Raw genomic sequence first — 26,901 nt, 5'->3', positions numbered from 1 at the left:
TGCCCAAAGAAATTGTGTCTGCCCTATTCCTGAAGGTGTCCAGGGCCAGGCTGGATGGGACTTGGAGTCTAGTGGAAGGCGTTCCTACCTATGGCAGGGGACAGGAAAGAGGTCCCTTTGATCTTCGAGGTCCCTTCCAGCCCAAGCCATTCCATGACTCCATGACTTCATCAGTCTGTGACCCCGTGGCTCCCAGCATGGGGTGTGGTGCCTGGCAACAGGAATTGTGATGGAGAGAGGCATGAGCAGACCAGCTCCAGTCCTTTGACTGATGGGGAAGAAGGAAGAAGCCTGCAGGCTACCCATCCTTTTTATTGTTGCTTTTCCTCATCCCTGACAGACCCAACTGGGCAGGAAGGCTTGTGACCAACCAGGGACGGAGTGTGTGCAGACATGGAAACATCCCTGGAGGCACTCAGCCTCTCCCAGCTGCTGGATCTTGCCATTGGAGCCCCCGATACTGGCACTGTGCATTTTGCAGCCATGCGAAAACTGCTGGAGGCCGTGCTGGTGCACCTGGACAGGCACTACCTGACCACCCAGGAGCCGTGGACAGGCCAGCTGAGTGGCCCCTCACTTGCCAATGTAGCTGCTGAAGTGAATGAAATTAAGAAGATTTCTGAGGTAAAGGCTCTTCCCAGCCCCCTGTGCGCTCCCCCAACAGACAGCCCCTCCCCATTCCTCAGACTGCAGTGCTTGGCACTGCCCTCACTGCCCAGGCAGAGGCTGAGACCCTGGCAGCAGCTCTTTGCCATCTGCATGTACTTCAGTGCCCTGGCACTGAGGCAGGGTGCAGCAGGTGGCACTGGGACTCTTCCTGTTGACCTGGCTGTGCCATGGGCTGCCCCTGGCAGGGCGGGACTCTTTGGGGTGTTGCTCCCCTGGTGATCACCTCTGACATCTCTTTTTTCCTACATCATCCCTCAGGATATGGCAGGAGGCCCTGAAGCCAGGGCAAAGGCCACAAAGACACCCCGAAAGGATCAGGGCAAGGTGAAGTGCTGCTGAGAGCAAGTCGTGGGTCTGAGACAGCAGCCAGTGCTCTGGCAGGATGCGTGGAGATTGCTGCCCACAGAGCCCTGCCAGCCCCCACAGACCCTCCCTAGAGACTGATTCCCACCACCCCTCTCTACTAGGGTTCTCTCATGGATTTCCGTGAGGAGATTGACAGGATAAAGACAATTCAGTCACAGACGACACAGAAGGTTAAGGAGTTGGCTGCCTTGGTGAGCTACAGGGTGATGTCACCTTTGGGTGCTCATGGGGAACTTCAGTGTGGCTCTGTGAGACCAGGGTTTAGAGTGAGGGGCTGGAGGAAGGACAGGGGGTCCTGGGGCTTTCTGTGCAGCTGATGTGCTCCCACGCTGGAACAACATGATGTCTGTGCCCTGACTCTACTGTCACTGGCCTTCCCAGATAAAGAAGCTGGAGGAAGACATTCAAAAGCTGAGGGCGGATACAACCAAGTGGAAAGAAGAGAGCAGAATGGAGATCTCTGAGCAACTTGAGTAAGACGGCAGAAGTGGGTTTCAAACCCTGCAGGGCTCCCAGTGGATCTGGGAGCATCCTGGTTTGCAGGCACAGGACAGTGCCAGAGCAGCCCTGCAGGGATAACCCCGTCCTTGTCCCCATCTCTGGCCAGGGCTATGCAGCAGGAGATGATGCAGCAGCTGCAGAAGATGGAAGAGCAGCAGGAGATGAGGAGTTCCATGCTGGAGCAGCTGGTGGCTGAGACAGCCAACCAGCTGAACGAGCAGGTGAGATCCTGTGGGAGGGCTCCCACCACCCACTGGCTGGGTGCAGTAATCCTTGTGGGGTTCCCAGCCATATTCCCCAACTGGCTGGGGCCACTAAGGCACACAGCACACAGGATTGTTGGTTCCCTTCTCCTGAGCCAATTCCCTCTGCCCTTCCTGCAGCTGGCTGATATAGGGAAGATAGCGCGGACCGTGCAGGCAGAGCAGGAGAAGCTAAAGGCAGAATCCTCCAGCGGTACTTTCGACATCAAAGTGCAACTGGGGGAGATCCTGCAGCGCTGTGAGAAACTCCAGGAGCAGGTGGACTTCCTGGAGGCACGGCTGATGGCCATGGGCAAGCTCAAGAGGATGAGCCATTGGGGCCAGGTAGGCAGATGGCAGCATGGGGGGCTGAGGATTCACCAGCTGGATGTGCTGCAGGGTGGGGGAGACATAAAGTGCCCCAAATTGGCCTGGACCAGTGAGTGGCTTGGGCAGAAATTAAAGCCTTGATGCAAACATCCTGTTAACATTGAGGGCTTGTGACCACTGGCTGAGTAATGCCAGTCTGTCCCAGTGGAGCAGCCAGATCCCCTTTGGTCTGCGTCAGATGTTTTTCCTCCTTGGAGCAGGACACAAACCAGATGCAGCCCAAGCGTGCCTCAGTTGTACAGATGCAAAAGGACTATGAGAAGCTCAGCTTCATCTCAGGGAGTCTCCAGAAGGACTCTCAAGAAAAGCAGAAAGCAATAGAGGTGTGTGGCTGAAACTGCTGTGTATCAGAGCATCCCCCAGTCTCAGCTTTTGAACACAGGCAGGATCACAAGCAATCTGTCTCCCTGCCCTCCTGCTCACAGCACTGAGCTGGTTCTGAGTCCCGTTCCTCAAGGATTTTGGGGAGGGGGAGTGGGGTGTGCTCCCTGCTCCTGGGTTGTGTGCCCCAGGAGGCAGCTCCAACCCTGCTGTGGTGTCATGGCTTCCTTTCTGTGCTGAAAGATGCTGTTCCAGTCTCTGGAGAAGCTGCAGAAGGAGAAAGCAGATGAGCAGGACATGTTGGCAGCAATAGACCTGGTACAGTCTCGAGTGGCCCCTGTGCCAGCCCAGGGGTTCCTGGGGAGGGTGACAAATGCCCCTTGTCCCTTGGGGGCTGGGTGGCACAACTGGCCTGGGGGAGGGAGGATTTCCCAAGCGTGTAGGGTCCCAAACCCTTCAGATGGTGGGACCAACCTCACTGGGATGATCAGGGGCCACAGCACCCTGAAAGGGCCATGATGGCCTGGAAGAAGCCCTGCTCCCCCTGCCCCTCACATGTGCTGGCCCTCTCTGCTGTTCCTCAACCCTTTCCCCACTGTTCTCCTGCTGTTCCCCTCTGCTAGAAGGCAGACAAAGCTGCCTTGGGCAGCAAAGTCAATTGCAGCCAGCTTGAAGCAAACCTGGAGAGGCTGGATGAGAGGATGCAGGATTTGCAGAGCCAGATTTCAGGCCAGAAGCAGCACTGTAATGAGGTGCAGCAGAAGCTCAGCTTTGTGGAGGAAGAGAAGGTGAGGGCTACCTCGCTCCCCACCATGAGAAAATGGAACCTTTGGGACCTGACAGCCTGAGGCTCCCCCTAAGGATCCCCTCCAGGCTTTTCCCTGGAGACTCCACATTGCACCCCGGGGCAGCTGGCTGAGGCTGTGCACTGTTCACAGCTGGATCGGCTGGAGCTGAAGGCTTTCAGTAACCAGATGGTGGAGACCTGGAGGAGAAGCATTTCAGAGCTCGAGAGTAAGATCAAGGAGGATGACACAGCTGCTGGGATTAAGAGGCGAGTTCAATGGAGATTCTTTGGCTTTGGCTTTTTGGCTTTGGCTTTGGCGACACCAATGGTCCTGCCCCCTCCAGCTGTCCCGTGGCTCTCTGCCATGGCACCAATTTCGCTGCTAAATGAGCCATGGGGATGCTGATGAAGCAGCTACACCAACTCCTTCCACCAGCAGCAGGACCCACACAGGAAAGGAGGCACCAGGAGGGGGCAGCTGCAGGACAGAGCCCTCCCAAATCAAAACAGGGTGTGGGTGCAAAAGCTCCCAGAAGCCAGGGTGGGAGATGGCAGCTCCTCCTCCCAGGCAGGGTGTGGCACGCAGTGTCCCAGACCTGGGTCGTGCCCTGCCCTCCTGGCCGGGCACACGGGGGATTTGGTGCCCCAGAGGGGCTGAAAGCAGTGCAAGGGCTGGTGGGGACGGTGACAAGGATGCTGTGCCCTTCCCCTGGCATCAGCCAGCAGGTTGGGGATGGGGAGGAACAGGCTCAAGAGCCCAGGGTTCACCCTGCAAACGCCCCCTGTGGCTCTGGGCAGTGCCAGGCCGGCAGCTGGCTGCTGCCAGCGAGCTGCTGCCTGTGTGCTGCAGGGCTGTGGCCCCAGGAGCTCAGCCAGCCTCTCCTCTCCCCTCCTCAGGCAGCTGCCAGTGCCCTTCTCGTGCCTGTCCTGTGACCGCATGCTCTCCATGCAGGTTCCTGGCCCGTGAGTAGCACCAGAGCATCGGGGGCAGCGGGGCTGCCATGGGGGGACATGGTGCCAGCAGTGCTGCTGTGCTGGGCACAGGGTGACAGTGTCTGCTCGGGAGGCTCTGATGTGGGGAGCCCCCTCTGCAGCCCTGCCCATCAGCAGGGGGTGTGGGCACTCAGCCCAAGGGCTACAGGCAGCAGGATGCCATGGGCTGCAATCCTATGGGTTTGGGAGTGCTGCCTTGAGCAGGCACAGGTTGTTTGTGCCCTGGCACACATCTGTGACTCCTGTCCTCCCCAGGTACCCCAAGACACTCCCATATTTCCAGCCACTGCCCCCCATCAAGGAACAATGGCACAGCCAAAGGTAGGGGCTTTGGGGACACATCCCTGGCTCTGGGAGTGCAGGGTGGCCCTGCCACAGCAAGGAGGGCCCTGCCCTGTATGCGATGGGTTTTTTGATCCTGCAGCAGGACAGGAGCTGGGAGGGACATGCCCCTGCAGGCAGCACCCCCAGTTCCCTCCCTGGCACAGCAGGGTCCAGCCTGGGATGTCACAGGGCTGGGCACTGAGGATCCTCTGCCCCTTCCAACAGGGACCTGGTGGTCCATGGCAGTGTCCCCCGTGTGCCTCAGAGCCATGGGGACCATGCCAGCAGCAGTTTTACAGAGCCACCTACTCAGGATTCTCTCAGGAGCAAGGCAGCTCTGCAAGGACTTGTGACCCTCCCTGACAAGGTAGGGATGGTGAAGGTAGGGACATGGCATGTGTAATGGAGGCTGGCAGGGTGATGCTGAGTATCCAGGGGCAATCTGTACCTTCAGTTTCCCCAGGGAGGGTTGGCTTGGGAGGGTTGTTAGGGAATGCTGAGTCCACATTGCAGCAGCTGCTCTCTCCTCCCCAGCCCAGAGTGACCCAGCTGCTGGGCCGTGGTGGACATACCCCGAGGGGCCAGAATGACCAGCTTGCTGTGGTGACCAGGGCACAGGACGAGTCAGGTGTGGCTCTGTTAGGGCATGGGGGTCAGGGGAAGAAGGGACTGGCTGTCTGCTGGGTCTGCACCTGGTCCCTGGGAGTCTGTGGCCCAGCAGGTGACAGTCCTGCTGACCCCTCCTGGGATGGCAGAGCTGCCCAGATGGGGACAGCCCCCGGGAAATGGGGGCTCACCCTTGCCTCCCCCAGGCCCTGCTGCCTCCCGGGATCAGCGGCTGGGCACAGCCCCCCAGCACATCTCCAGGGCACCGGGGCTCCTCCCACCGCTCCAGCCCCACCGGGCATCCACAGCCCCCAAGTAGCTGGACAGGACTGGGAACGCAGTGCTGCACCTCTCAGCCGAGAGGAAAGGCTGTGGCAATGCCTCAGACAAATAACTTTCTCGTTTTATTAAGGTAATAAAAAAGCCTTCAAAAATACAGGCAGAGCCTTTTTCCGCTGTCACTGAAACCATCAGGATAAATCAAACTGTCTCACACTATATTTAGTATTGGGAATCAGGCATTCCTTTATTCCCAGCACCAGGGTGCATGGGGACAGCTCCACTCAGCATGCTCACCCACTCTAAACTTTTCACAGTGTATTTTGAGAAAAAAATTAATGCTCATTGCCTATAAATTACATCATTCTCTTCATGAATTAATATTCTATCTTCCATTTGTTATTGATTTGTCAGTTCTCACGCTTCATCATTCTCAGATGAAGAATTGCTTGCTCCTGGTGGGTAATACTTGCTCATTTTGCCAAGCCAAAATGGTCTATGGAACCACGCTATCAAAAGCAGGATAAACATTTACCAAGGAAGGGAATAAAACTACAGTCCATTGAGCTAAGGTTCTGGAAATTAAAGAACTAGGCCAGCTATGCCAACTTTTCTCCTCATTTGCAAAGAAGCCCCAGTTCACCAGGTGGTCAGATTGGTAAACTCTGAGTTCACCAACCAGCTGGGACCACCAAAGAGAATCCCAGGGCAGAAGAATGCATATGCTAAGGGGAGGGAATGTCTGTGAATTACTTTGGGGAAATTATTATTATATGTATGTTTCTTCTGAGAAAAGTTATGAATTTGATGTAAAATATAGTATTTAAATAGGGGCTTTCCTGTACACAGCATTTACACCATGTGCAGCAGTCTGTACATCTGGCATTGCAATAGAGAATGCCTAATCCCAAATACTAAAATTAAGGTGTTCGTTTCTTACTGATATTTGATAACAATGTTAATTAGTCCACTTCTCTGCCTTTTTATTATTTTTATTTTTTCCCAGAGAGAGTTTTCAGTACACTAAAAGCTGAATTATCTTTGTTAGTTTCTTCTTTATCTCTGGTTTCCACAAATTGTCCTCACAGCCTACAAATTCTGCATTCCTGCTGTCCAGTCATCAGCACCATTTCTCTATCCCAGAATTTGTTTATTGAAGTACATCAAGTTTGGTTTAGCAAAACTTAAAAGTTTAAAAGTGATTTTTCCAAATGGTGTTCCACTAACAGCAGTTTGTGGAAAACTTGCTACATGCTCCAGTGGAAAACTGCACTGCTTATGATTAATTAAAGCAATTATTAAAAGAGTTGATGAAAACAAATAATTAGAATAGTGAATTAGGAAAGTTACATCATTTCCAACAATTCCCCACTCTGAAAGTGATCTTAATTATTTCTTTTACAATTACTTCCACTTAAATCATTGAATAGTTAGAAAGACTTAAGACACTAAAATGCAATAATTACTACTAAACTACTTAATAAAACTTTTTGGCAAAACTTACCATATTTTAAAGCTAGGACCATTCGATTTTACCAGCATTTTATCTTGGGCTTGGTATTCTGGGGCTACATTTGAAAAGTCAGCAACTATCAGGATGCTTTTCTCTGCCACCTCTTTAGCAACTTTATCTGCCAGTCGGTTTCCTACATGAATTGATGTATTTCCAAATGGATGAGCTTTACAATGCATGAGAGCCACTTTGGCTTGTAACTGAACACTTTCTTGTAGTTGTCTGAAAATGTCTCCACTTCTGCCAGGAGATCCTTGTGTTGAAAGGAGCTCTCCTTTGTTCCAGAGAGCTCCATGGACATGTATTGCTCTGAATGCACATTTAAAATTAGCCCATATGTTTCCCTTCTTCCCCTCAGACAACTCCAGGGTGCCATAGAGGGAGGAGCTCAGCCTTGTGTGCAGAGGTGGTGGGAGCTAATGGGATGGCTTTGATTGGGCCATACTGCACACCCAAATTTCTGCTTTCCTTTGCTCACAAAATTGTTCCCATCTCCCAGCCCCAATCTTCTAGCAGAGTATCTCCTCTGCTGCAGTAAAGCTGCTCAATAGTTACAAGACAGTCCTTTTGTGAGGCTTTTTGACTTTCTGGTACAGATTCCAGGAACATGGCTGGGTGCAAGGCAAAGTAGTTGTTTTCAGTTCCACATCATCCTGATCCAACAGGACAACTTGATACTTAAGCATTTGACTAGGGGGCAACCAGTGGCCTCCTTTATGTCCTAGAACAGAGGGGACCACAGACGGAACATAAACAGTTCTTTTCTGGCCCATGATCCATTCTGGGCTTCTTGTATTAAAAGGACAGTTGCTGCTACAAGACAAAGGCAGCCAGGACATCCCTTAACTTACATTGTCCAGGAAAAATATCCTATGGCCCTTTTCCATGTCCCCAACCTCTGAGCTAACGCCAGCAGTGCAAGGTGTCAGCATTCATGAACAAACAGCTCCAAAGGTTTGGTCAAGTCAGGTAATCCTTGTGCAGGGCTGGCATTGGAGCTCTCTTGGAGTCTGAAAGCCTCTGGCATTCTGGAGTCCACTGCAGCACCTCCTTGGTGTAACACCTCCTTGGGGGTTTCTCAGGGCCTTATATAAAGGTCTTACACGTAGCCCAGAATCAGGAATACAGAGCCCACACCAACCACCCATTCCTAGAAATGTTCTTAACTTGCACACAGACCTTGGCTCTGGGGTTTGGCAAATCACCTCCGTCCTTTTGGTTCCAAGGCTTTGGTGTCCCTGGGAAATGGTGACCCTCAGATACATTACACACTCTTTGGCAGTTTGGGCCTTCTTCTTGCATACCCTGTAACTGGCTTGTCCCAAAAAGTTCTGTAAACTTGGAGTCATTTCCATGCATGCAGCTTGAGTTCCTGTAGCAATTAAAAGATCACCTACATACTTGTCTTGGGTTGCAATACAGGATGTGGCCAGAAATGTGAATTCTGTCCCCATCTGCTGCAGCCGGGTGGGGCAGTGACCCTGATCTCCTGGCACACATTATCTGCTCATGGGCCATCTTTAAACCAGCTGGGCAATCATCTTTATCTTCCCACAGCCCATCCTCCCTCCAGGAGATATCATCTGCTGCTGGCCCATTGAGTCCCAGGGCATGACTGATAAAATTATTTCATCCCACTGGGAGATGCTCCAGCCAGGGGAGGAGCCAAGCCTTTCCTACCCAGATAAAAACTGACATTTTGGACACCAAGGAACCTTCTTTCCACTGGATTCCAGAGGAAAGCCAGACCTTTCCACATCATCCCTGGAGCTTCAGAGGAAACTGCACCTTCTCCAGGAGCACTGCTCCAGCTGAACCACATCTGCCCCTGCAGGAGGATGCAGCCACCATTGAATGGGACTGCTGCCAACACCCTGACTGACTGATGGGGTGTAGCTGCCGAGGGCCAGAGTCTTTCCAGCCCCAGGCTGCTACAGGAGTCAGGGTCACCAGGGTTTCAGCTGGGGATGGCTCCCCTGCATCCCTCCATGCTTCATCTAATGTTAAAAGCCGAGTGGCCTGGTTGGAAGGTGCCTGTTTCTTCCAAAGGCTGACTGTGAGAGGCTCCCTCCCTGGGTGTCCTCCATCTCCTGTTCTGTAACTCCCCTTGGGGAGGGAGTTTTGGGCTCAGTAAAGCTGCTACGAGTTTCCTAGTCCTGCTTTCCTTGATGTTCTCTGTGTTATTATACACTTCCCGAACAGTTTCCAATAATCTCTTTAGGTTCCTAGAATCTTCCCCCTCCAGTCTCATTCTAATATCTGGAGCAGATTGCCCCACAAGTAACACTACTAACTGTAAAGGATCTCCCTTCCCTTCAGGATGCAGATCCCTGTACTTTCTGGCCACACCATAGTGAGTCACAGGTGAAAATCAGAAGGGGATTAATCTTTTCTTTGAACTGCTTGATATGAGTTTTGATGCATCCATAGTTTCAGAATAACATGTTTTATCCCAAACATAACTAATCTTTGATATTGAATCAATAATTGTCTCTGAGCTGGATTATTTGGATCCCACCACGGATGTGCAGGAGGGAAATACTGATCCACCATTCCCTGCTGAACATTCTGAGCATGCCCTCTCTCAGCCTCTTCCCCCATTTTTGCCATTACCACAATTCCTCCACCTGGAGTTAACAGTGTGTCTAAAACTGCCTTAATAAAATCCCTGGGGTTTTGCCTTGAACTCACAGGATTAGGGGATCGGATCGTTAGTTTAGAAAAACTGAAAGTTCCCCTGATTTTCCCAATGAAACTCTAATGATACTACTCTGTGAAAAGAACTTTAGCTACCTAAGAGTTGAACTGAGACTGCTGAGAGTTGGCTGAGAGTTGAACTTACACTGCTAAAGATTAATTTTAAAAATTAATTAAAAGTTATAAAATTGCAACCCCTTAACCTGAACATCGTTGCCATAGACCTTTGAGGCAGGAAGGACTAAGGGTGAACAGAGTGTGTTTTGGAAAGGGGCAGGTGGGTGTTGAAGGGAAGAACTTTGTTTGTCTTCCCCCACAGCCTTGGGGACATTGGCAGGAGCAGTTTCATTGTCTTCTTTAAGGACTGTGCGGCTGATAGAAAACCCGACTTGGAGGAAATGGTGCAAAGGCTTCACAAACAGATACTCTGCCCTGAACCCCAGAGGAGAAAGGAGTCTGTGCCTCAACAACCCCACAGCTCAGTGAATTGCTCACTGCATCTCTGGCATGAGGAACAGCACCCCACTGCTTCCCTGGCAAAGGCTGATCCCAATGCAGGCTCCAAAGCAGCCCCTGGGTTTGCCCCAGTGGAGGAACTGGCTTAGATGGAACGCGCATCTTAAACCGATGAAAAGAAATACGAGGCTGTACTGCCCTGGGAGACCCTGGAGCACTTTTCAGCAAATGAAAAAACTACAAAAGGGCTGGAGGTGGACTTCACCCTGAGAGTTGGGAGAGATAGGTGGGATATTGGGAAGAAACTGCTGCACTGCTGGAAGTGTCCAAGTCCAGGTTGGACGGGGCTTGGAGCAGCCTGCTCTGGTGGGAATGCTCCTTTACCTGTCCCTGACGGTGGAACAGGATGGTGGCTGAGGTCCCCCAGCCCAGCCGTTCCATGGCTCCATTGACCCTCCGTGGGCTGGAGCCGCTGGTGCCCAGCAGGGCAGGGGGCGTTGCCTGGCAACGGGAGTTGTGATGAAGAGGAGCACGGGCAGCGCAGGCTCCAGTTCTGCAGGGGATGAGGAAGGAGCAAGGAGCTGCTGCTGCTCATCCTTTTCATTGTTGCTTTTGCCCATCGCTGCTGCCATCCCTTTGGTTCATCCCTTTCATCATCCCTTTTGCTCATCCTGACAGACCCAGCTGTGCAGGAAGGCTTGTGACCAACCATGGATGAAGAGACAAGCAATATCCCTGCAGACACGGCAACATCCCTGGAGGCACTCAGCCTCTCCCAGCTGCTGGATCTTGCCATTGGGGCACCTGAGCGTGGCACTGTGCATTTTGCAGCCATGCGAAAACTGCTGGAGGCTGTGGTGGTGCACCTGGACTCGCACTACCTGACCACCCAGGAGCCGTGGACAGGCCAGCTGAGTGGCCCCTCACTCGCTGATGTAGCTGCTCAAATCACAGAAATTAAGAAGGAGATAGAAGTCTACGGGTCCGAGGTAAAGGGCTCTTCCCAGCCCCCTGGGCACTCCCCCACAAGACAGCCCCTCCCCACTTCCTCAGACAGAAGTTCTTGGCACTGCCCTCACTGCCCAGGCAGAGTTTGAGCCTCTGGCAGCAGCTCTTTGCCATCTGCATGTACTTCAGTGCCCTGGCACTGAGCCAGGGTGGGACTCTTTGAGGTGTTGCTCCCCTGGTGATCACCTCTAACATCTCTTTTTTCCTACATCATCCCTCAGGGCATGGCAGGAGGCCCTGAAGCCAGAGCAAAGGCCACAAAGACATCCCGCGAGGATCAGGGCAAGGTGAAGTGCTGCTGAGAGCAAGTCGTGGGTCTGAGACAGCAGCCAGTGCTCTGGCAGGATGCGTGGAGATTGCTGCCCACAGAGCCCTGCCAGCCCCCACAGACCCTCCCTAGAGACTGACTCCCACCACCCCTCTCTACTAGGATTCTCTCTACATGGATTTACGTGAGGAGATTGACAGGATAAAGACAATTCAGTCACAGACGACACAGAAGGTTAAGGAGTTGGCTGACTTGGTGAGCTACAGGGTGATGTCACCTTTGGGTGCTCATGGGGAACTTCAGTGTGGCTCTGTGAGACCAGGGTTTAGAGTGAGGGGCTGGAGGAAGGACAGGGGGTCCTGGGGCTTTCTGTGCAGCTGATGTGCTCCCATGCTGGAACAACAGATGTCTGTGCCCTGACTCTACTGTCACTGGCCTTCCCAGATAAAGAAGCTGGAGGAGGACATTAAAAAGCTGAGGGCAGATACAACCAAGTGGAAAGAAGAGAGCAGAATGGAGATCTCTGAGCAACTTGAGTAAGATGGCAGAAGTGGGTTGCAAACCCTGCAGGGCTCCCAGTGGATCTGGGAGCATCCTGGTTTGCAGGCACAGGACAGTGCCAGAGCAGCCCTGCAGGGATAACCCTGCCCTTGTCCCCATCTCTGGCCAGGGCTATGCAGCAGGAGATGATGCAGCAGCTGCAGAAGATGGAAGAGCAGCAGGAGATGAGGAGTTCCATGCTGGAGCAGCTGGTGGCTGAGACAGCCAACCAGCTGAACGAGCAGGTGAGATCCTGTGGGAGGGCTCCCACCACCCACTGGCTGGGTGCAGTAATCCTTGTGGGGTTCCCAGCCATATTCCCCAACTGGCTGGGGCCACTAAGGCACACAGCACACAGGATTTTTGGTTCCATTCATCCCTTCTCCTGAGCCAATTCCCTCTGCCCTTCCTGCAGCTGGCTGAGATAGGGGAGATAGCGTGTACAGTGCAGGCAGAGCAGGAGAAGATAAAGGCAGAGTGCTCCAGCTGCACCTTCGACATCAATGTGCAGCTGGGGGAGCTCCTGCAGCGCTGTGAGAAACTCCAGGAGCAGGTGGACTTCCTGGAGGCACGGCTGATGGCCATGGGCAAGTTCGAGAGGATGAGCCATTGGGGCCAGGTAGGCAGATGGCAGCATGGGGGGCTGAGGATTCACCAGCTGGATGTGCTGCAGGGTGGGGGAGACACAAAGTGCCACAAATTGGCCTGGACCAGTGAGTGGCTTGGGCAGAAATTAAAGCCTTGATGCAAACATCCTGTTAACATTGAGGGCTTGTGTCCACTGGCTGAGTAATCCTGGTTTGTCCCGCTGGAGCAGCCAGATCCCCTCTTGCTCAGTACTGCATTTGTTCTTCGTTGTAGAAGGACCAGGAACAGCAGCACAACCTGGAGGCCACAGTTGCACAGATGCAAGCGGACTATGAGAAGATCAGTCTTGCTTCTGACACCCTCCAGAAGGACTCTCAAGAAAAGCAGAAAGCAATAGAGGTGTGTGGCTGAAACTGCTGTGTATCAGAGCATGCCCCCAGTCTCAGCTTTTGAACCCAGGCAGGAACACAAACAATCTGTCTCCCTGCCCTCCTGCTCACAGCACTGTGCTGCTTCCAAATCCCTTTCCTCAAGGATTTTGGGGAGGGGGAGTGGGGTGTGCTCCCTGCTTCTGGGGTGTGTGCCCCAGGAGGCAGCTCCAACCCTGCTGTGGTGTCATGGCTTCCTTTCTGTGCTGAAAGATGCTGTTCCAGTCTCTGGAGAAGCTGCAGAAGGAGAAAGCAGATGAGCAGGACATGTTGGCAGCAATAGACCTGGTACAGTCTCGAGTGGCCCCTGTGCCAGCCCAGGGGTTCCTGGGGAGGGTGACAAATGCCCCTTGTCCCTTGAGGGGCTGGGTGGCACAACTGGCCTGGGGGAGGGAGGATTTCCTGAGCGTGTAGGGTCCCAAACCCTTCAGATGGTGGGACCAACCTCACTGGGATGATCAGGGGCCACAGCACCCTGAAAGGGCCATGATGGCCTGGAGGAAGCCCTGCTCCCCCTGCCCCTCACACGTGCTGGCCCTCCCTGCTGTTCCTCAACCCTTTCCCCACTGTTCTCCTGCTGTTCCCCTCTGCTAGAAGGCAGACAAAGCTGCCTTGGGCAGCAAAGTCAATTGCAGCCAGTTTGAAGCATACCTGGAGAGGCTGGATGAGAGGATGCAGGGTTTGCAGAGCCAAATTTCAGGCCAGAAGCAGGACTGGAATGAGGTGCAGCAGAAGCTCGACTTTGTGGAGGAAGAGAAGGTGAGGGTTATCTTGCTTCCCACCATGAGAAAATGGAACCTTTGGGACCTGACAGCCTGAGGCAGCATCCCCCTGAGGATCCCCTCCAGGCTTTTCCCTGGAGACTCCACATTGCACCCCGGGGCAGCTGGCTGAGGCTGTGCACTGTTCACAGCTGGATCGGCTGGAGCTGAAGGCTTTCAGTAACCAGATGGTGGAGACCTGGAGGAGAAACCTTGAGGAACTTGAGAATAGGTTGACACGAGACAAAGGCGCTGGGATTAGGAAGTGAGTTCGATGGAGATTCTGGTGGCTTTGGGGACACCAATGGTTCCGCCCCCTCCAGCTGTCCCAGCCACTGTCCATGGCTCTCTGCCATGACACCAATTTCACTGCTAAATGAGCCATGGGGATGCTGATGAAGCAGCTACACCAACTCCTTCCACCAGCAGCAGGATCCACACAGGAAAGGAGGCACTAGGAGGGGGCAGCTGCAGGCCAGAGCCCTCCCACAGCAAAACAGGGGTGTGGGTGCAAAGGCTCCCAGAAGCCAGGGTGGGAGATGACAGCTCCTCCTCCCAGGCAGGGTGTGGCACGCAGTGTCCCAGAGCTGGGTCGTGCCCTGCCCTCCTGGCCGGGCACACGGGGGATTTGGTGCCCCAGAGGGGCTGAAAGCAGTGCAAGGGCTGGTGAGGACGGTGACAAGGATGCTGTGCCCTTCCCCTGGCATCAGCCAGCAGGTTGGGGATGGGGAGGAACAGGCTCAAGAGCCCAGGGTTCACCCTGCAAACACCCCCTGTGGCTCTGGGCAGTGCCAGGCCGGCAGCTGGCTGCTACCAGCGAGCTGCTGCCTGTGTGCTGCAGGGCTGTGGCCCCAGGAGCTCAGCCAGCCTCTCCTCTCCCCTCCTCAGGCAGCTGCCAGTGCCCTTCTCATGCCTGTCCTGTGACCGCATGTTCTCCATGCAGGTTCCTGGCCCGTGAGTAGCACCAGAGCATCGGGGGCAGCGGGGCTGCCATGGGGGGACATGGTGCCAGCAGTGCTGCTGTGCTGGGCACAGGGTGACAGTGTCTGCTCGGGAGGCTCTGATGTGGGGAGCCCCCTCTGCAGCCCTGCCCATCAGCAGGGGGTGTGGGCACTCAGCCCAAGGGCTACAGGCAGCAGGATGCCATGGGCTGCAATCCTATGGGTTTGGGAGAGCGGCCTTGAGCAGGCACAGGTTGTTTGTGCCCTGGCACCCACCTGTGACTCCTGCCCTCCCCAGGTACTCCGAGACACTCCCATATTTGCAGCCGCTGCCTCCCAGCAAGGTGACCCAGCACAGCCAAAGGTAGGGGCTTTGGGGACACATCCCTGGCTCTGGGAGTGCAGGATGGCCCTGCCACAGCAAGGAGGGCCCTGCCCTGGGCTAGGGCAGAGGAGACTAGGGGGAGCAGAGAGCAGCTGGGGAGGGCCAGGGCTTGCCCCAGGTCTGGGGGGTTTTGCAGCCCCCACCTTGCACTGCTCTGTCAGGCCCACATCTCTGTCCCAAGGTTGCTGATAGCACATCTGATGAGTTGTGTCTGTTTTCCTTGTGAGCTCAGGCTTGGTGGGGAGTTGTGTGCCTCCTATGAAAGGAGTTCCCAAAATCAAGGCCTGCAGCTGGGACAGCCCTGCTCCTGCCAGCTGGTGTCCTGTGCACAGGGACCTGCCATGGCCATGGCCAGTGCACCTGGCTGTGGGGAAAGAGCCAGCAGCCTGGTGGCATGGCCTTGGGGCTCCTGCAGCAGGTGGAGAGGAGCTGGGAGGGACATGCCCCTGCAGGCAGCACCCCCAGTCCCCTCCCTGGCACAGCAGGGTCCAGCCTGGGATGCTACAGGGCTGGGCACTGAGGATCCTCTGCCCCTTCCCACAGGAGTCCAGTGGTCCATGGCAGTTTCCTCCATGTGCCTCAGAGCTATGGGGACTATCAGAGCAGCAGCTCCATGATGCAGCACCTCATCGCTTCAGCACAGAGAAGTGCACATGGGCTGTGTCTCCCAGTACTCCAGGACGAGGTAGGGATGATGTAGGTCAGGACACAGAAGGGTGACTTAGGCTCCATGACATTGCTGACTACCCAGGGGCAATCTGTGCCTTCAGTTTCCAGCCAGAGCTGGGTTGGGAGGATTACTGGGGCATGCTGAATCGGGCCCTGCATTGCAGCAGCTGCTCTCTCCTTCACAGTCCAGAGAGACCCAGCTGCTGGACAGTAGTGGACAAACCCCGAGGGGCCAGGATGACCAGCTTCCTGTGGTGACCAGGGCACAGGATAAGTCAGGTGTGGCTCCGTGAGGGCATGGGGGTCAGAGGGGAGCAGAGGCTGTCTGTGTGCTGGGTACAGTGTTGGGGCAGGCCTCTGTTACTGAGCTGGGAATGAGGGTTTGGGCTCTGGACTGGTTTGTAAGGGGTAGAAGCAGAATGGAGCAGAGAACAGGCACATGGGGCAACTGAGCTTGGATCTCTGAGGATGTCTCACCTAGGCAGGTGACACTCCTGCTGGTCCCATTCTGGGCCGGGAGAACTGCTCCAGCCAGGGGCTGCCCCCGAGAAATGGGGGCTCACCCTGCTCCTCACCCCCAGGCCCTGCCGCCTCTCTGGATCGCCGGCCGGGCACAGCCCCCAGACACATCTCCTGGGCACCTGGGCTGGCCCCGCCGCTGCAGCCCCGCCGGGCATCAACAGCCCCCCCACTGCTGTACCGGACTCATAACCCAGTGCTCGACCTGGCACTTCATGTCAAAAGCCAGAAAAGCCCGCAATGACGGCCATTAGAAACATGACTCTTTAGTTGTCTTAAGTTAATAAAAACCGTTAAAATTACAGGCAGAGCCTTGTCTCACCAGCCTCTCTCTCCCCCGGGCTCCCTGATGCTCCTTAAGCTCCTTCCCCCCGCTGTGGCTCTGCCTCCAGGCCGAGCAGATCGTGCCTGGGCCAGGCCCTGAGGCTGCTGCTGCTGCCGCGGCGCTGCGGGCGGCTCTGGGGCTGCGGGCGGCTCTGGGGCTGCGGGCGGCTCTGGGGCTGCGGGCGGCTCTGAGGCTGCGGGCGGCTGTGGGGCTGCGGCTGCTCTGGGAGCAGCAGCGGCGCTGCAGAGGCCGCGGCCCTGACGATGGTGCCCGGCTGGCAGTGCCGGCGCTGCCGGCCCGGTGCCGCTGCAATCCCCGCGGGCAGGTGCCGATGGAGCCCGGCTGGCACATCCCCACAGCAGCGCTGCCGCCGCCTCAGGAGCCGCTCGGGCCCCGGCCCGCAGCCCCGAGTGCGGCTGTGCCTTCACCTCTGCACCGCCACAGCCCGAGCTCGTTTGTCACCTTCCTCCTGGCTCTGCCCTTCTCGGGGGCAGCACCAGGGGCTGGCCCAGCGGGTTTCCTCCCGCAGCGCTCCCTGTCAGAGCTGCTTTGCAGCCGGGCACCGCGGGGGTTCCGCAGCCCGGGGCTGATCCTGCCCAGCGCCGGCGGGGCCCTGAGGGGGAAGCGGCCATCGCGGGCACGAGCAGCTCCCCAGGGGACACGGGGACACATGGGGGACATGGGGGACACACGGGAACACACGGGGGCATGGAGGGACACACGGGGACACAGGGGGACAAATGCTGGGCACCCCATTCCCGCAGAGCAGTGACCTGTCCAGGGGCTGTGATAGACCCGGACACAGAGGAATGTCTGTGCTGGGACGGGAGAAAGGTCGCTGCAGGTGTGTGGTAGAATTCACAAAGCCAGAGTTTTATGCCCAAAAAAGAGACTGAGGAGTCCTGTGACTTTATTCAAATACAGTCAGAACCCATGCGGCAGTTCCCATACGGACTCTCAAATTGGGGGATGCAGCCCACTTTTAGTCCTGATTTCCCAGATGCATCACTCTCTTCCTTCCCTCACTGGCTGAGGTACTCTTACAGACTTCCCAGATCACCTGCTCTATGTTCCACTCTACCATGCACACTCCCCTTCTCCGGTTTTATTTTTCTTTATATAACAAAGCACTATTCATATTTAATCTTTGTATTTTCCTCTACATTCGGCAATTCAATATAGCCTTGGCTGAGGTAAAGTCCATGACAATTAGTAACATTTTCCAGAACTTGATAATTTCTTCCATTACTTCCCTATCTCTAAATCGCTGTCCCTGTCGACAAGATTCACACAGTCTGTAAAGGCACATTCATAGCTTTCACAGGCATGCTCCACACAGTGTTGTTTGGCTATAAAACCTGGCTGAAAGAGTCGCAAATTATGTGCAAAAGTGGCAGTTATGTAACAGTCAGTGGAACCTTGAGAACTCAGTAACATGGAAAGGCGGCTCAAGGCAGTTATGGGTCTCTCTGGCCGCCTGAAGTAGAATACGTGGCTAATGAACACTTTTATACCATCGTGAGCCGTGCAGGATCAGCCCCGGGCTGCGGGACCCCCGCGGTGCCCGGGCAAAGCAGCTCTGACAGGGAGCGCTGCGGGAGGAAACCCGCTGGGCCAGCCCCTGGTGCTGCCCCCGAGAAGGGCAGAGCAGGAGGAAGGTGACAAACGAGCTCGGGCTGTGGCGGTGCAGAGATGAAGGCACAGCCGCACTCGGGGCTGCGGGCCGGGGCCCGAGCGGCTCCTGAGGCGGCGGCAGCGCTGCTGTGGGGATTGCAGCGGCACCGGGCCGGCAGCGCCGGCACTGCCAGCCGGGCACCATCGGCACCTGCCCGCGGGGATTGCAGCGGCACCGGGCCGGCAGTGCCAGCCGGGCACCATCGGCACCTGCCCGCGGGGATTGCAGCGGCACCGGGCCGGCAGCGCCAGCACTGCCAGCCGGGCACCATCGTCAGGGCCGCGGCCTCTGCTGCTCCCAGAGCGGCCGCAGCCCCAGAGCCACCCGCAGCCCCAGAGCCCTCCCGCAGCCCCAGAACCACCCGCAGCGCCGCGGCAGCAGCAGCAGCCTCAGGGCCTGGCCCAGGCACGATCTGCTCGGCCTGGAGGCAGAGCCACAGCGGGGGGAAGGAGCTTAAGGAGCATCAGGGAGCCCGGGGGAGAGAGAGGCTGGTGAGACAAGGCTCTGCCTGTAATTTTAACGGTTTTTATTAACTTAAGACAACTAAAGAGTCATGTTTCTAGTGGCCGTCATTGCGGGCTTCTCTGGCTTCCGATAAACTGTCCCAGTTAGAGCACTGGGCGCTGGGTCCCGTCCAGCTGGGTGGGGGTGGTTGTTGTCCGGCGGGGCTGGGCCAGCCCAGGTGCCCAGGTGTTTTGGGGGGCTGTACCTGCCAAGGGAACCCGTGAGACGGCAGGGCCTGGAGGTTCAGGAGCAGGGTGAGCCCCCACTGCCCCCTGGATGAAGCAGCTCTGCCCGCCCAGAATGGGACCAGCAGGAGTGACCCCCTACCTGGCCAGAGACCCGCGGGACAGGGGCTGGCCCTACCCACCAGCACACAAGCTCTTGTCCCACACTAGCCACGGCCATTCCCCACCTTACTCCAGCTCCAAGCTCAGCTGCCCCATGTGCCAGTGCTCCTGCTCCATTCTGCTTCTGCGCCTCCTTACCCAAGACACAAAATACCCATGCCCAGCTTTGCACACAGAGCCCTATTCATCCCTTAGCCTGAACCCAGCAGACAATCCATCCCTTCACCTCCTTAGCCCCCATGCCCTAACAGAGCCACACCTGACTCATCCTGTGCCCTGGTCACCACAGCAAGCTGGTCATTCTGGCCCCTCGGGATGAGTCCACCACTGCCCAGCAGCTGGGTCTCTCTGGACTGTGAAGGAGAGAGCAGCTGCTGCAATGCAGGGCCCGATTCAGCATGCCCCAGTAATCCTCCCAACCCAGCTCTGGCCAGGGACTGAAGGCACAGATTGTCCCTGGATAGTCAGCAATGCCATGGAACCTCAGTCACTCATTTGTGTCACCATCTTCATCATCTCTACCTTGTTGGATAGAACCAGGAGACGCTGCATCTGTGCACTTGTATTTGGTGAAGCAACGATGTGCTGCATTGTGGAGCTGCTGCTCTGATAGTCCCCACAGCTCTGAGGCACACGGGGGACACTGCCATGGACCACTGACCTCCTGTGGGAAGGGGCAGAGCATCCTCAGTGCCCTCAGTGACATCCAAGGCTGGACACTGCTGTGCCAGGGAGGGAACTGGGGGTGCTGCCTGCAGGGGCATGTCCCTCCCAGCTCCTGTCCTCCTGCTGCAGGATGAAAAAACCCATCCCATACAGGGCAGGGCCCTCCTTGCTGTGGCAGGGCCACCCTGCACTCCCAGAGCCAGGGATGTGTCCCCAAAGCCCCTACCTTTGGCTGTGCCGGGTCTCCATGCTGAGGGGTAGTGGCTGCAAATATGGGAGTGTCTCGGGGTACCTGGGGAGGGCAGGAGTCACAGATGTGTGCCAGGGCACAAACAACCTGTGCCTGCTCAAGGCAGCACTCCCAAACCCATAGGATTGCAGCCCATGGCATCCTGCTGCCTGTAGCCCTTGGGCTGAGTGCCCACACCCCCTGCTGATGGGCAGGGCTGCAGAGGGGGCTCCCCACATCAGAGCCTCCCGAGCAGACACTGTCACCCTGTGCCCAGCACAGCAGCACTGCTGGCACCATGTCCCCCCATGGCAGCCCCGCTGCCCCCGATGCTCTGGTGCTACTCACGGGCCAGGAACCTGCATGGAGAGCATGCGGTCACAGGACAGGCACGAGAAGGGCACTGGCAGCTGCCTGAGGAGGGGAGAGGAGAGGCTGGCTGAGCTCCTGGGGCCACAGCCCTGCAGCACACAGGCAGCAGCTCGCTGGTAGCAGCCAGCTGCCGGCCTGGCACTGCCCAGAGCCACAGGGGGTGTTTGCAGGGTGAACCCTGGGCTCTTGAGCCTGTTCCTCCCCATCCCCAACCTGCTGGCTGATGCCAGGGGAAGGGCACAGCATCCTTGTCACCGTCCCCACCAGCCCTTGCACTGCTTTCAGCCCCTCTGGGGCACCAAATCCCCGTGTGCCCGGCCAGGAGGGCAGGGCACGACCCAGATCTGGGACACTGCGTGCCACACCCTGCCTGGGAGGAGGAGCTGTCATCTCCCACCCTGGCTCTGGGAGCCTTTGCACCCACACCCCTGTTTTGCTGTGGGAGGGCTCTGGCCTGCAGCTGCCCCCTCCTGGTGCCTCCTTTCCTGTGTGGATCCTGCTGCTGGTGGAAGGAGTTGGTGTAGCTGCTTCATCAGCATCCCCATGGCTCATTTAGCAGCGAAATTGGTGCCATTGCAGAGAGCCACGGGACAGCTGGAGGGGGCAGGACCATTGGTGTCCCCAAAGCCACCAGAATCTCCATTGAACTCACCTCTTAATCCCAGCACCACCGTCATCTTTCACTCTCTTTTCAAAATTGTCAATGCTTCTGTTCAAAGACTCCTCCAGGTGCTTACGGAAAGCCTTCAGCTCCATCCGATCCATCTGTAAACAGTGCACAGCCTCAGCCAGCTGCCCCGGGGTGCAATGTGGAGTCTCCAGGGAAAAGCCTGGAGGGGATCCTTAGGGGGATGCTGCCTCAGGCTGTCAGGTCCCAAAGGTTCCATTTTCTCATGGTGGGGAGCGAGGTAGCCCTCACCTTCCCTTCCATTGCATCACTGAACTTCTGCAGCACCTCGTTCCAGTGCTGCTCCTGGTCTGAAATCTGGCTCTGCAAATCCTGCATCCTCTCATCCAGCTGCTCCATGTTCTCTTCAAACTGACTGGAATCGACTTTGCTGTCCAAGGCAGCTTTGTCTGCCTTCTAGCAGAGGGGAACAGCAGGAGGACAGTGGGGAAAGGGTTGAGGAACAGCAGGGAGGGCCAGCACATGTGAGGGGCAGGGGGAGCAGGGCTTCTTCCAGGCCATCATGGCCCTTTCAGGGTGCTGTGGCCCCTGATCATCCCAGTGAGGTTGGTCCCACCATCTGAAGGGTTTGGGACCCTACACGCTCAGGAAATCCTCCCTCCCCCAGGCCAGTTGTGCCACCCAGCCCCTCAAGGGACAAGGGGCATTTGTCACCCTCCCCAGGAACCCCTGGGCTGGCACAGGGGCCACTCGAGACTGTACCAGGTCTATTGCTGCCAACATGTCCTGCTCATCTGCTTTCTCCTTCTGCAGCTTCTCCAGAGACTGGAACAGCATCTTTCAGCACAGAAAGGAAGCCATGACACCACAGCAGGGTTGGAGCTGCCTCCTGGGGCACACAACCCAGGAGCAGGGAGCACACCCCATTCCCCCTCCCCAAAATCCTTGAGGAAAGGGATTTGGAACCAGCACAGTGCTGTGAGCAGGAGGGCAGGGAGACAGATTGCTTGTGATCGCTGTCTGGGTTCAAAAGCTGAGACTGGGGGAAGCTCTGATACACAGCAGTTTCAGCCACACACCTCTATTGCTTTCTGCTTTTGTTGAGAGTCCTTCTGGAGACTCCCTGAGGCAAAGCTGAGCTTCTCATAGTCCCTCTGAATCTGCACAAATTTGGCTTCCATTTGCTGTGCCAGCTCCTGATTCTGTTGCAGGGATGGAAGAACATAAGGTGCTGACCAAAGGGGGTCTGTCTGCTCCACAGGGACAGACCTGCATTACTCAGCCAGTAGCTGTGAGACCTAAATATCAACAGGGCATTTGCAAAAAGGCTTTAATTTCTGTCCTTGATGCTGAGTGATCCAGGCCAATCTTGAGCAGTTTGGGTCTCTCCCACACTACAGCAAAGCACAGCACAGCATGAGGATGGGGCATGGACCTCCAACATTACCCAGCCAGTGGGTGGTGGGAGCCCTCCCACAGGACCTCACCTGCTCGTTCAGCTGGTTGGCTGTCTCAGCCACCAGCTGCTGCAGCATGGCATTCCTCATCTCCTGCTGCTCCTCCATCCTCTTCAGCTCACGCTTTGTCTCCTGCTTCATAGCCCTGGCCAGAGATGGGGACAAGGGCAGGGTTATCCCTGCAGGGCTGCTCTGGCACTGACCTGTGCCTGCAAACCAGGATGCTCCCAGATCCACTGGGAGCCCTGCAGGGTTTGCAACCCACTTCTGCCCTCTTACTCAAATTTCTGAGAGATCTCCTTGTTAATCTCTTCTTTCCACGTGGCTGTTTCTGTCCTCAGCTTTTTAATGTCCTCCTCCAGCTTCTTCAACTGGAAAGGCCAGTGACAGTAGAGTCAGGGCACAGACATCATGTTGTTCCAGCATGGGAGCACATCAGCTGCACAGAAAGCCCCAGTGCCCCCCACCCAGTCATGAGACCTTGACCCCAAATCCTGCTTGTGGAGCCATTCTGAAGTTCCCCATGAGAGCCCAAAGATGAACACAACACCCAGCAGCTCACTAAAGCAAGGGCATCCTTTATCTTCTTTATTTCTTCCTCTATGAGGGCCAGTTGAGCCTTTATCTTGTCAATCCCGTCCCGGACTTCCTGGACGGCAGCCATGTCCTAGGAGAGAGGTGTGGTGGCAGTGAGCCTCTGGGGAGGGTCACTGGGGACCTGCAAGGCCTTGACCCCTGCCGTGGTTTGCAGAGCACTGGGGACAGCGCTCAGCCTGGCTGGCAGGGCCCTGCAGGCAGCACTTTCCATTCATCTAGGGGGCCAAGGGTACTGAGCCTCCAGCTGGCAGAGCCCAGGGTGCTGGCTGCTGTCTCAGACCCACAAAGTGCTCCCATCAGTTCACCTCGTCCCGTGAGTTCTGGATCTTCTTCATGTCCTCTATCAGGCGACGCTGGGCAGTCTTTAAACTTTCTGTCTCCTGAAGATGCTTGGCAGCAGCCATTGCCTAGGAGAAAGCATTGTCAGAGAGAAGACTCTGGACAGTGTGTGTGGGGAATATGACCTTCAGGACCACAGTGATCTGCACAGACCTGTGCCTCCTGCATGTTCTTGATGTCCTCAGCCATACGGGAATTTTCTGCCTTTATCCCACCAATATCATCTTGATGACCCTGTGAAACAGTCCGAGAAACAGAGATGTCATACTTATAGCCAGGGCAGCAACACCCCAAAGAGTCCCGCCCTGCCAGGGGCAGCCCATGGCACAGCCAGGTCAGCAGGAAGAGTCCCAGTGCCACCTGCTGCACCCTGCCTCAGTGCCAGGGCACTGAAGTACATGCAGATGGCAAAGAGCTGCTGCCAGGGGCTCAGCCTCTGCCTGGGCAGTGAGGGCAGTGCCAAGCACTGCTCTCTGAGGAATGGGGAGGGGCTGTCTGCTGGGGGAGCACCCAGGGGGCTGGCAAGAGCCTTTACCTTAGACTTTTTTTTGTAGTTTTGAAAGTCCTTCTTCATCTGATCCATGCTAGAGGCCATGTCGGCGAGTGAGGGGCCACCCAGCTGGCCCATCCACGGCTCCTGGGTGGTCAGGTAGTGCGAGTCCAGGTGCATCAGCACAACCTCCAGCAGTTTTCGTATGGCTGCAAAATGCACAGTGCCACGCTCAGGTGCCCCAATGGCAAGATCCAGCAGCTGGGGGAGGCTGAGTGCCTCCAGGGATGTTGCCGTGTCTGCAGGGATATTGCTTGTCTCTTCATCCATGGTTGATCACAAGCCTTCCTGCCCAGCTGGGTCTGTCAGGATGAGCAAAAGGGATGATGAAAGGGATGAACCAAAGGGATGGCAGCAGCGATGGGCAAAAGCAACAATGAAAAGGATGAGCAGCAGCAGCTCCTTGCTCCTTCCTCATCCCCTGCAGAACTGGAGCCTGCGCTGCCCGTGCTCCTCTTCATCACAACTCCCGTTGCCAGGCAACGCCCCCTGCCCTGCTGGGCACCAGCGGCTCCAGCCCACGGAGGGTCAATGGAGCCATGGAACGGCTGGGCTGGGGGACCTCAGCCACCATCCTGTTCCACCGTCAGGGACAGGTAAAGGAGCATTCCCACCAGACCAGGCTGCTCCAAGCCCCATCCAACCTGGACTTGGACACTTCCAGCAGTGCAGCAGACACAGCTTCTCTCACGGTTGGCTCCTTCAGCCTCTCACAGGCCATGATCTGGTGCTTGAGGTCACCCAGGGCGATGCTGTGGCCATGAAATGTGACCATGTCGTAGCTCAGCTTGGAGGAGAACTTGCATTGGACCCCTGACATGGCCCTGCAGCCCCAGCTCAGTCCCTGCTCCCTGGGCAATGCTGGCTCCCAGAGCTGGCCTGGCTGGGGGCACTGGGGCCCCTGTGCCTCGTGTGCTGCCCACGGGGATCCAGGGCAAACCTGCACCCACTGTGTGAGTGCTGACAGAGCACCAGGCACCCCACTGCTCTGTCACCTCTTGGAGCCATGGAACTCCTGGAGCTCTCCTCAGAAGGACCACCTGGACATTCCACATCCAGCTGCCAAGAAAGGCCCTGCACTGGGAATGTTTGGTGGAGAAGGAGCTTAAACAATGCTCCAGGCAAACCTGGAGACAAAGCCTAGTGCAGCTCTGGGAGTTCAAAGCAGCTGCTCCTACCCACTCTGGGAATAGGATGCATGGGACAGAGTATTCCTTCTGTCCTAGATCACAAACCACTGGATTAAGATCACTTCAGAGTCCCATTTACGGGTGTTTGGTGTTTTTTTTGGAGTTTTTTGTGGGTTTGGTTGGCTTTTTCCCCTGCTAAGCAGACTAACTCATTGTCCAAGAGCCAGAACATGACAGGGAAATAAACACTCAAGAAAGTAAGTTCTGGAGTTTGTAATTCTTCCACAATGTTGTGGGAACATCTGTTACAAAAGACAGGTCAGGAAATTCAGATCAAATAAAAGCATGCAAGTTTCAATTCTGAACTGCTGGATTTTTGAAGGGAATTCCTCCTGTACAGAAGGTGCCTCTGTAGTAAGTACAGAGAAGGACACACCTTCCCCCTTTTTAGAATAGGTCCTAACCATCCATTTTGCTTTCTCAGCATCATAAACACCATTACATCATTTTTTTCTCTCTAATAGTTAAAATCCTAGCCTAGAGTACTGTGGGGCAGTACAGACAATGCTGAGGCAGAACAGGCAGTGATGTGTTTCTGTCTGCAGTTTAACAGCCTCACTCAGCCTTTGCACTCTGCTCTGAGCTGCTTGCTCAGGGCCATTGACCAGGGCTGCTTTTCCATCTGCTGGTTTGCACTGCAGTGTGCAGGGAGCTGCTGGAGAGACAAGAGTGTCTTACCCACCTTAAAAAAGGAAAATAATGGGAAATCAGGGGTATCTGCACAGACTCTGTGATAAGGCTGCATGAAGAGTTTTCATGCTGTTGTCATCAGGTACCTGTAATTTTCTTGGTTCCTTGCTCTGGAACAAAACCAGCACCTGCAAAACTCAGCTGCTCTTGGGAAGAATTTAAAACTTTCAGATAATCTTGGCAGTGGAGAATTTTATATCCAGGAAAAGGAGGAGCCAGGAAGGAAGGGGAAAATCATTCCAAATTTCCCCTATATCTTTAGCAGCTGGCAATACTTTCCTGTAAAGGAATTACAGCCCCTGGATGCAGGAAGACACAGCAGGAGGAGATGGAAGTTCCCTTGCTATATGGGCAGTGCTGAGCCAGGGCACAGGCACAGGCAGTCAAGGAAATTCCCAACTGAGATGCTGTACCATGAAAAAAGCACCAAGCCCTGGCATAAATCTGTCCAGTCCTGCCTCATGGGTGACAGCTTAACTCTGTGATGCTCAGAGCATCCACATGGACACGTGGTGGGAACACAGGGAAGAGAGGCAGGGGGCTGGGGGGTGGCAGCTTGTCCTGGACTCATTCACTGCAATCCCCATTTCCATGTGCTCTGAAGCTCTGTGGTAGATGACCTGGAAGGAATGGGGATGACCCAAGCACAGTCTATGCAAAATGAAGGTGGCACTGCTGAAACAAGGATGGATCAGTGCTGAGGTGCAGGAGGTGGGTCTGGCACAGCACCCTGCAACACTCAGGGCATTGTGCATATGTCAGCAAGGAGACAATTAGATGGAAAATAATCATGGATTAATAAATAGCACAACCACTCTGAGGCTTGGGAGATAGTCATTGGCAGGAGCTGCCCAGCCAGGAGATGGTGCTGGGCTTGGCTGTCCCCACAGCCAAGAGCAAATGCTCCAGCTGAGCTCAGCCCAGGGCAGCTCTGCAGCCTCCCAGCCACTCACAGAGCCCAGACCCAGATGGCTCAAGGTCACTGCTGAGGCTCAGGGCAGGGGGAGCAGTGCCACAGCCCCCACCCCCTTCCAGCTCAGGACACTGTGCACTGCACAACACCTGAACACGCCCCAGCAGC

At 55.7% G+C, this 26,901-nt stretch overlaps 3 protein-coding genes across 4 annotated transcripts; 2 read left to right on the top strand and 1 right to left on the bottom strand.

The window, feature by feature from the left end:
* The first annotated feature begins 206 nt into the window (after window positions 1-206).
* Window positions 207-5,628, top strand: LOC130261113 (glutamine-rich protein 2-like). The gene is made up of 15 exons (XM_056507029.1): window positions 207-624; window positions 928-993; window positions 1,137-1,226; window positions 1,417-1,508; window positions 1,643-1,757; window positions 1,920-2,123; window positions 2,369-2,491; window positions 2,733-2,807; window positions 3,113-3,277; window positions 3,428-3,543; window positions 4,174-4,239; window positions 4,525-4,590; window positions 4,819-4,960; window positions 5,128-5,221; window positions 5,406-5,628. The coding sequence occupies exons 1-15, from the start codon at window positions 394-396 to the stop codon at window positions 5,516-5,518; spliced, it is 1,758 nt and encodes a 585-aa protein (XP_056363004.1). The 5' UTR covers window positions 207-393; the 3' UTR covers window positions 5,519-5,628.
* Window positions 5,629-10,590: 4,962 nt separating this feature from the next.
* LOC130261112 (glutamine-rich protein 2-like) lies at window positions 10,591-16,560 on the top strand. Of its 2 annotated transcripts, none has more exons than XM_056507027.1 (15): window positions 10,591-11,133; window positions 11,374-11,439; window positions 11,583-11,675; window positions 11,865-11,956; window positions 12,091-12,205; window positions 12,376-12,579; window positions 12,822-12,947; window positions 13,190-13,264; window positions 13,571-13,735; window positions 13,890-14,002; window positions 14,626-14,691; window positions 14,977-15,042; window positions 15,607-15,748; window positions 15,918-16,011; window positions 16,314-16,560. In XM_056507027.1, exons 1-15 carry the CDS (start codon window positions 10,855-10,857, stop codon window positions 16,493-16,495), a joined length of 1,878 nt encoding a protein of 625 aa, XP_056363002.1. In that variant the 5' UTR covers window positions 10,591-10,854; the 3' UTR covers window positions 16,496-16,560. The 2 variants fall into 2 exon arrangements, with proteins under 2 accessions (XP_056363002.1, XP_056363003.1); XM_056507028.1 differs by having other exon boundaries at window positions 10,687-11,133; window positions 12,825-12,947; window positions 16,314-16,558.
* Window positions 16,561-18,003: 1,443 nt separating this feature from the next.
* On the bottom strand, window positions 18,004-26,828 carry LOC130260890 (polyamine-modulated factor 1-binding protein 1-like). Its single transcript, XM_056506681.1, has 15 exons — window positions 23,926-26,828; window positions 23,544-23,624; window positions 23,357-23,458; window positions 23,017-23,121; window positions 22,734-22,825; window positions 22,485-22,599; window positions 22,077-22,199; window positions 21,760-21,834; window positions 21,289-21,453; window positions 21,022-21,134; window positions 20,346-20,411; window positions 19,995-20,060; window positions 19,625-19,766; window positions 19,362-19,455; window positions 18,004-18,960 (listed from the first exon to the last, which is right to left on the bottom strand). The coding sequence occupies exons 1-15, from the start codon at window positions 24,208-24,210 to the stop codon at window positions 18,860-18,862; spliced, it is 1,725 nt and encodes a 574-aa protein (XP_056362656.1). The 5' UTR covers window positions 24,211-26,828; the 3' UTR covers window positions 18,004-18,859.
* Between the last annotated feature and the right edge of the window lie 73 nt (window positions 26,829-26,901).

The sequence above is a fragment of the Oenanthe melanoleuca genome, chromosome 19, assembly GCF_029582105.1.
Source record: "Oenanthe melanoleuca isolate GR-GAL-2019-014 chromosome 19, OMel1.0, whole genome shotgun sequence".
Lineage (NCBI taxonomy): Eukaryota > Metazoa > Chordata > Aves > Passeriformes > Muscicapidae > Oenanthe > Oenanthe melanoleuca.
This window is presented reverse-complemented; position numbering and strand designations above follow the sequence as displayed.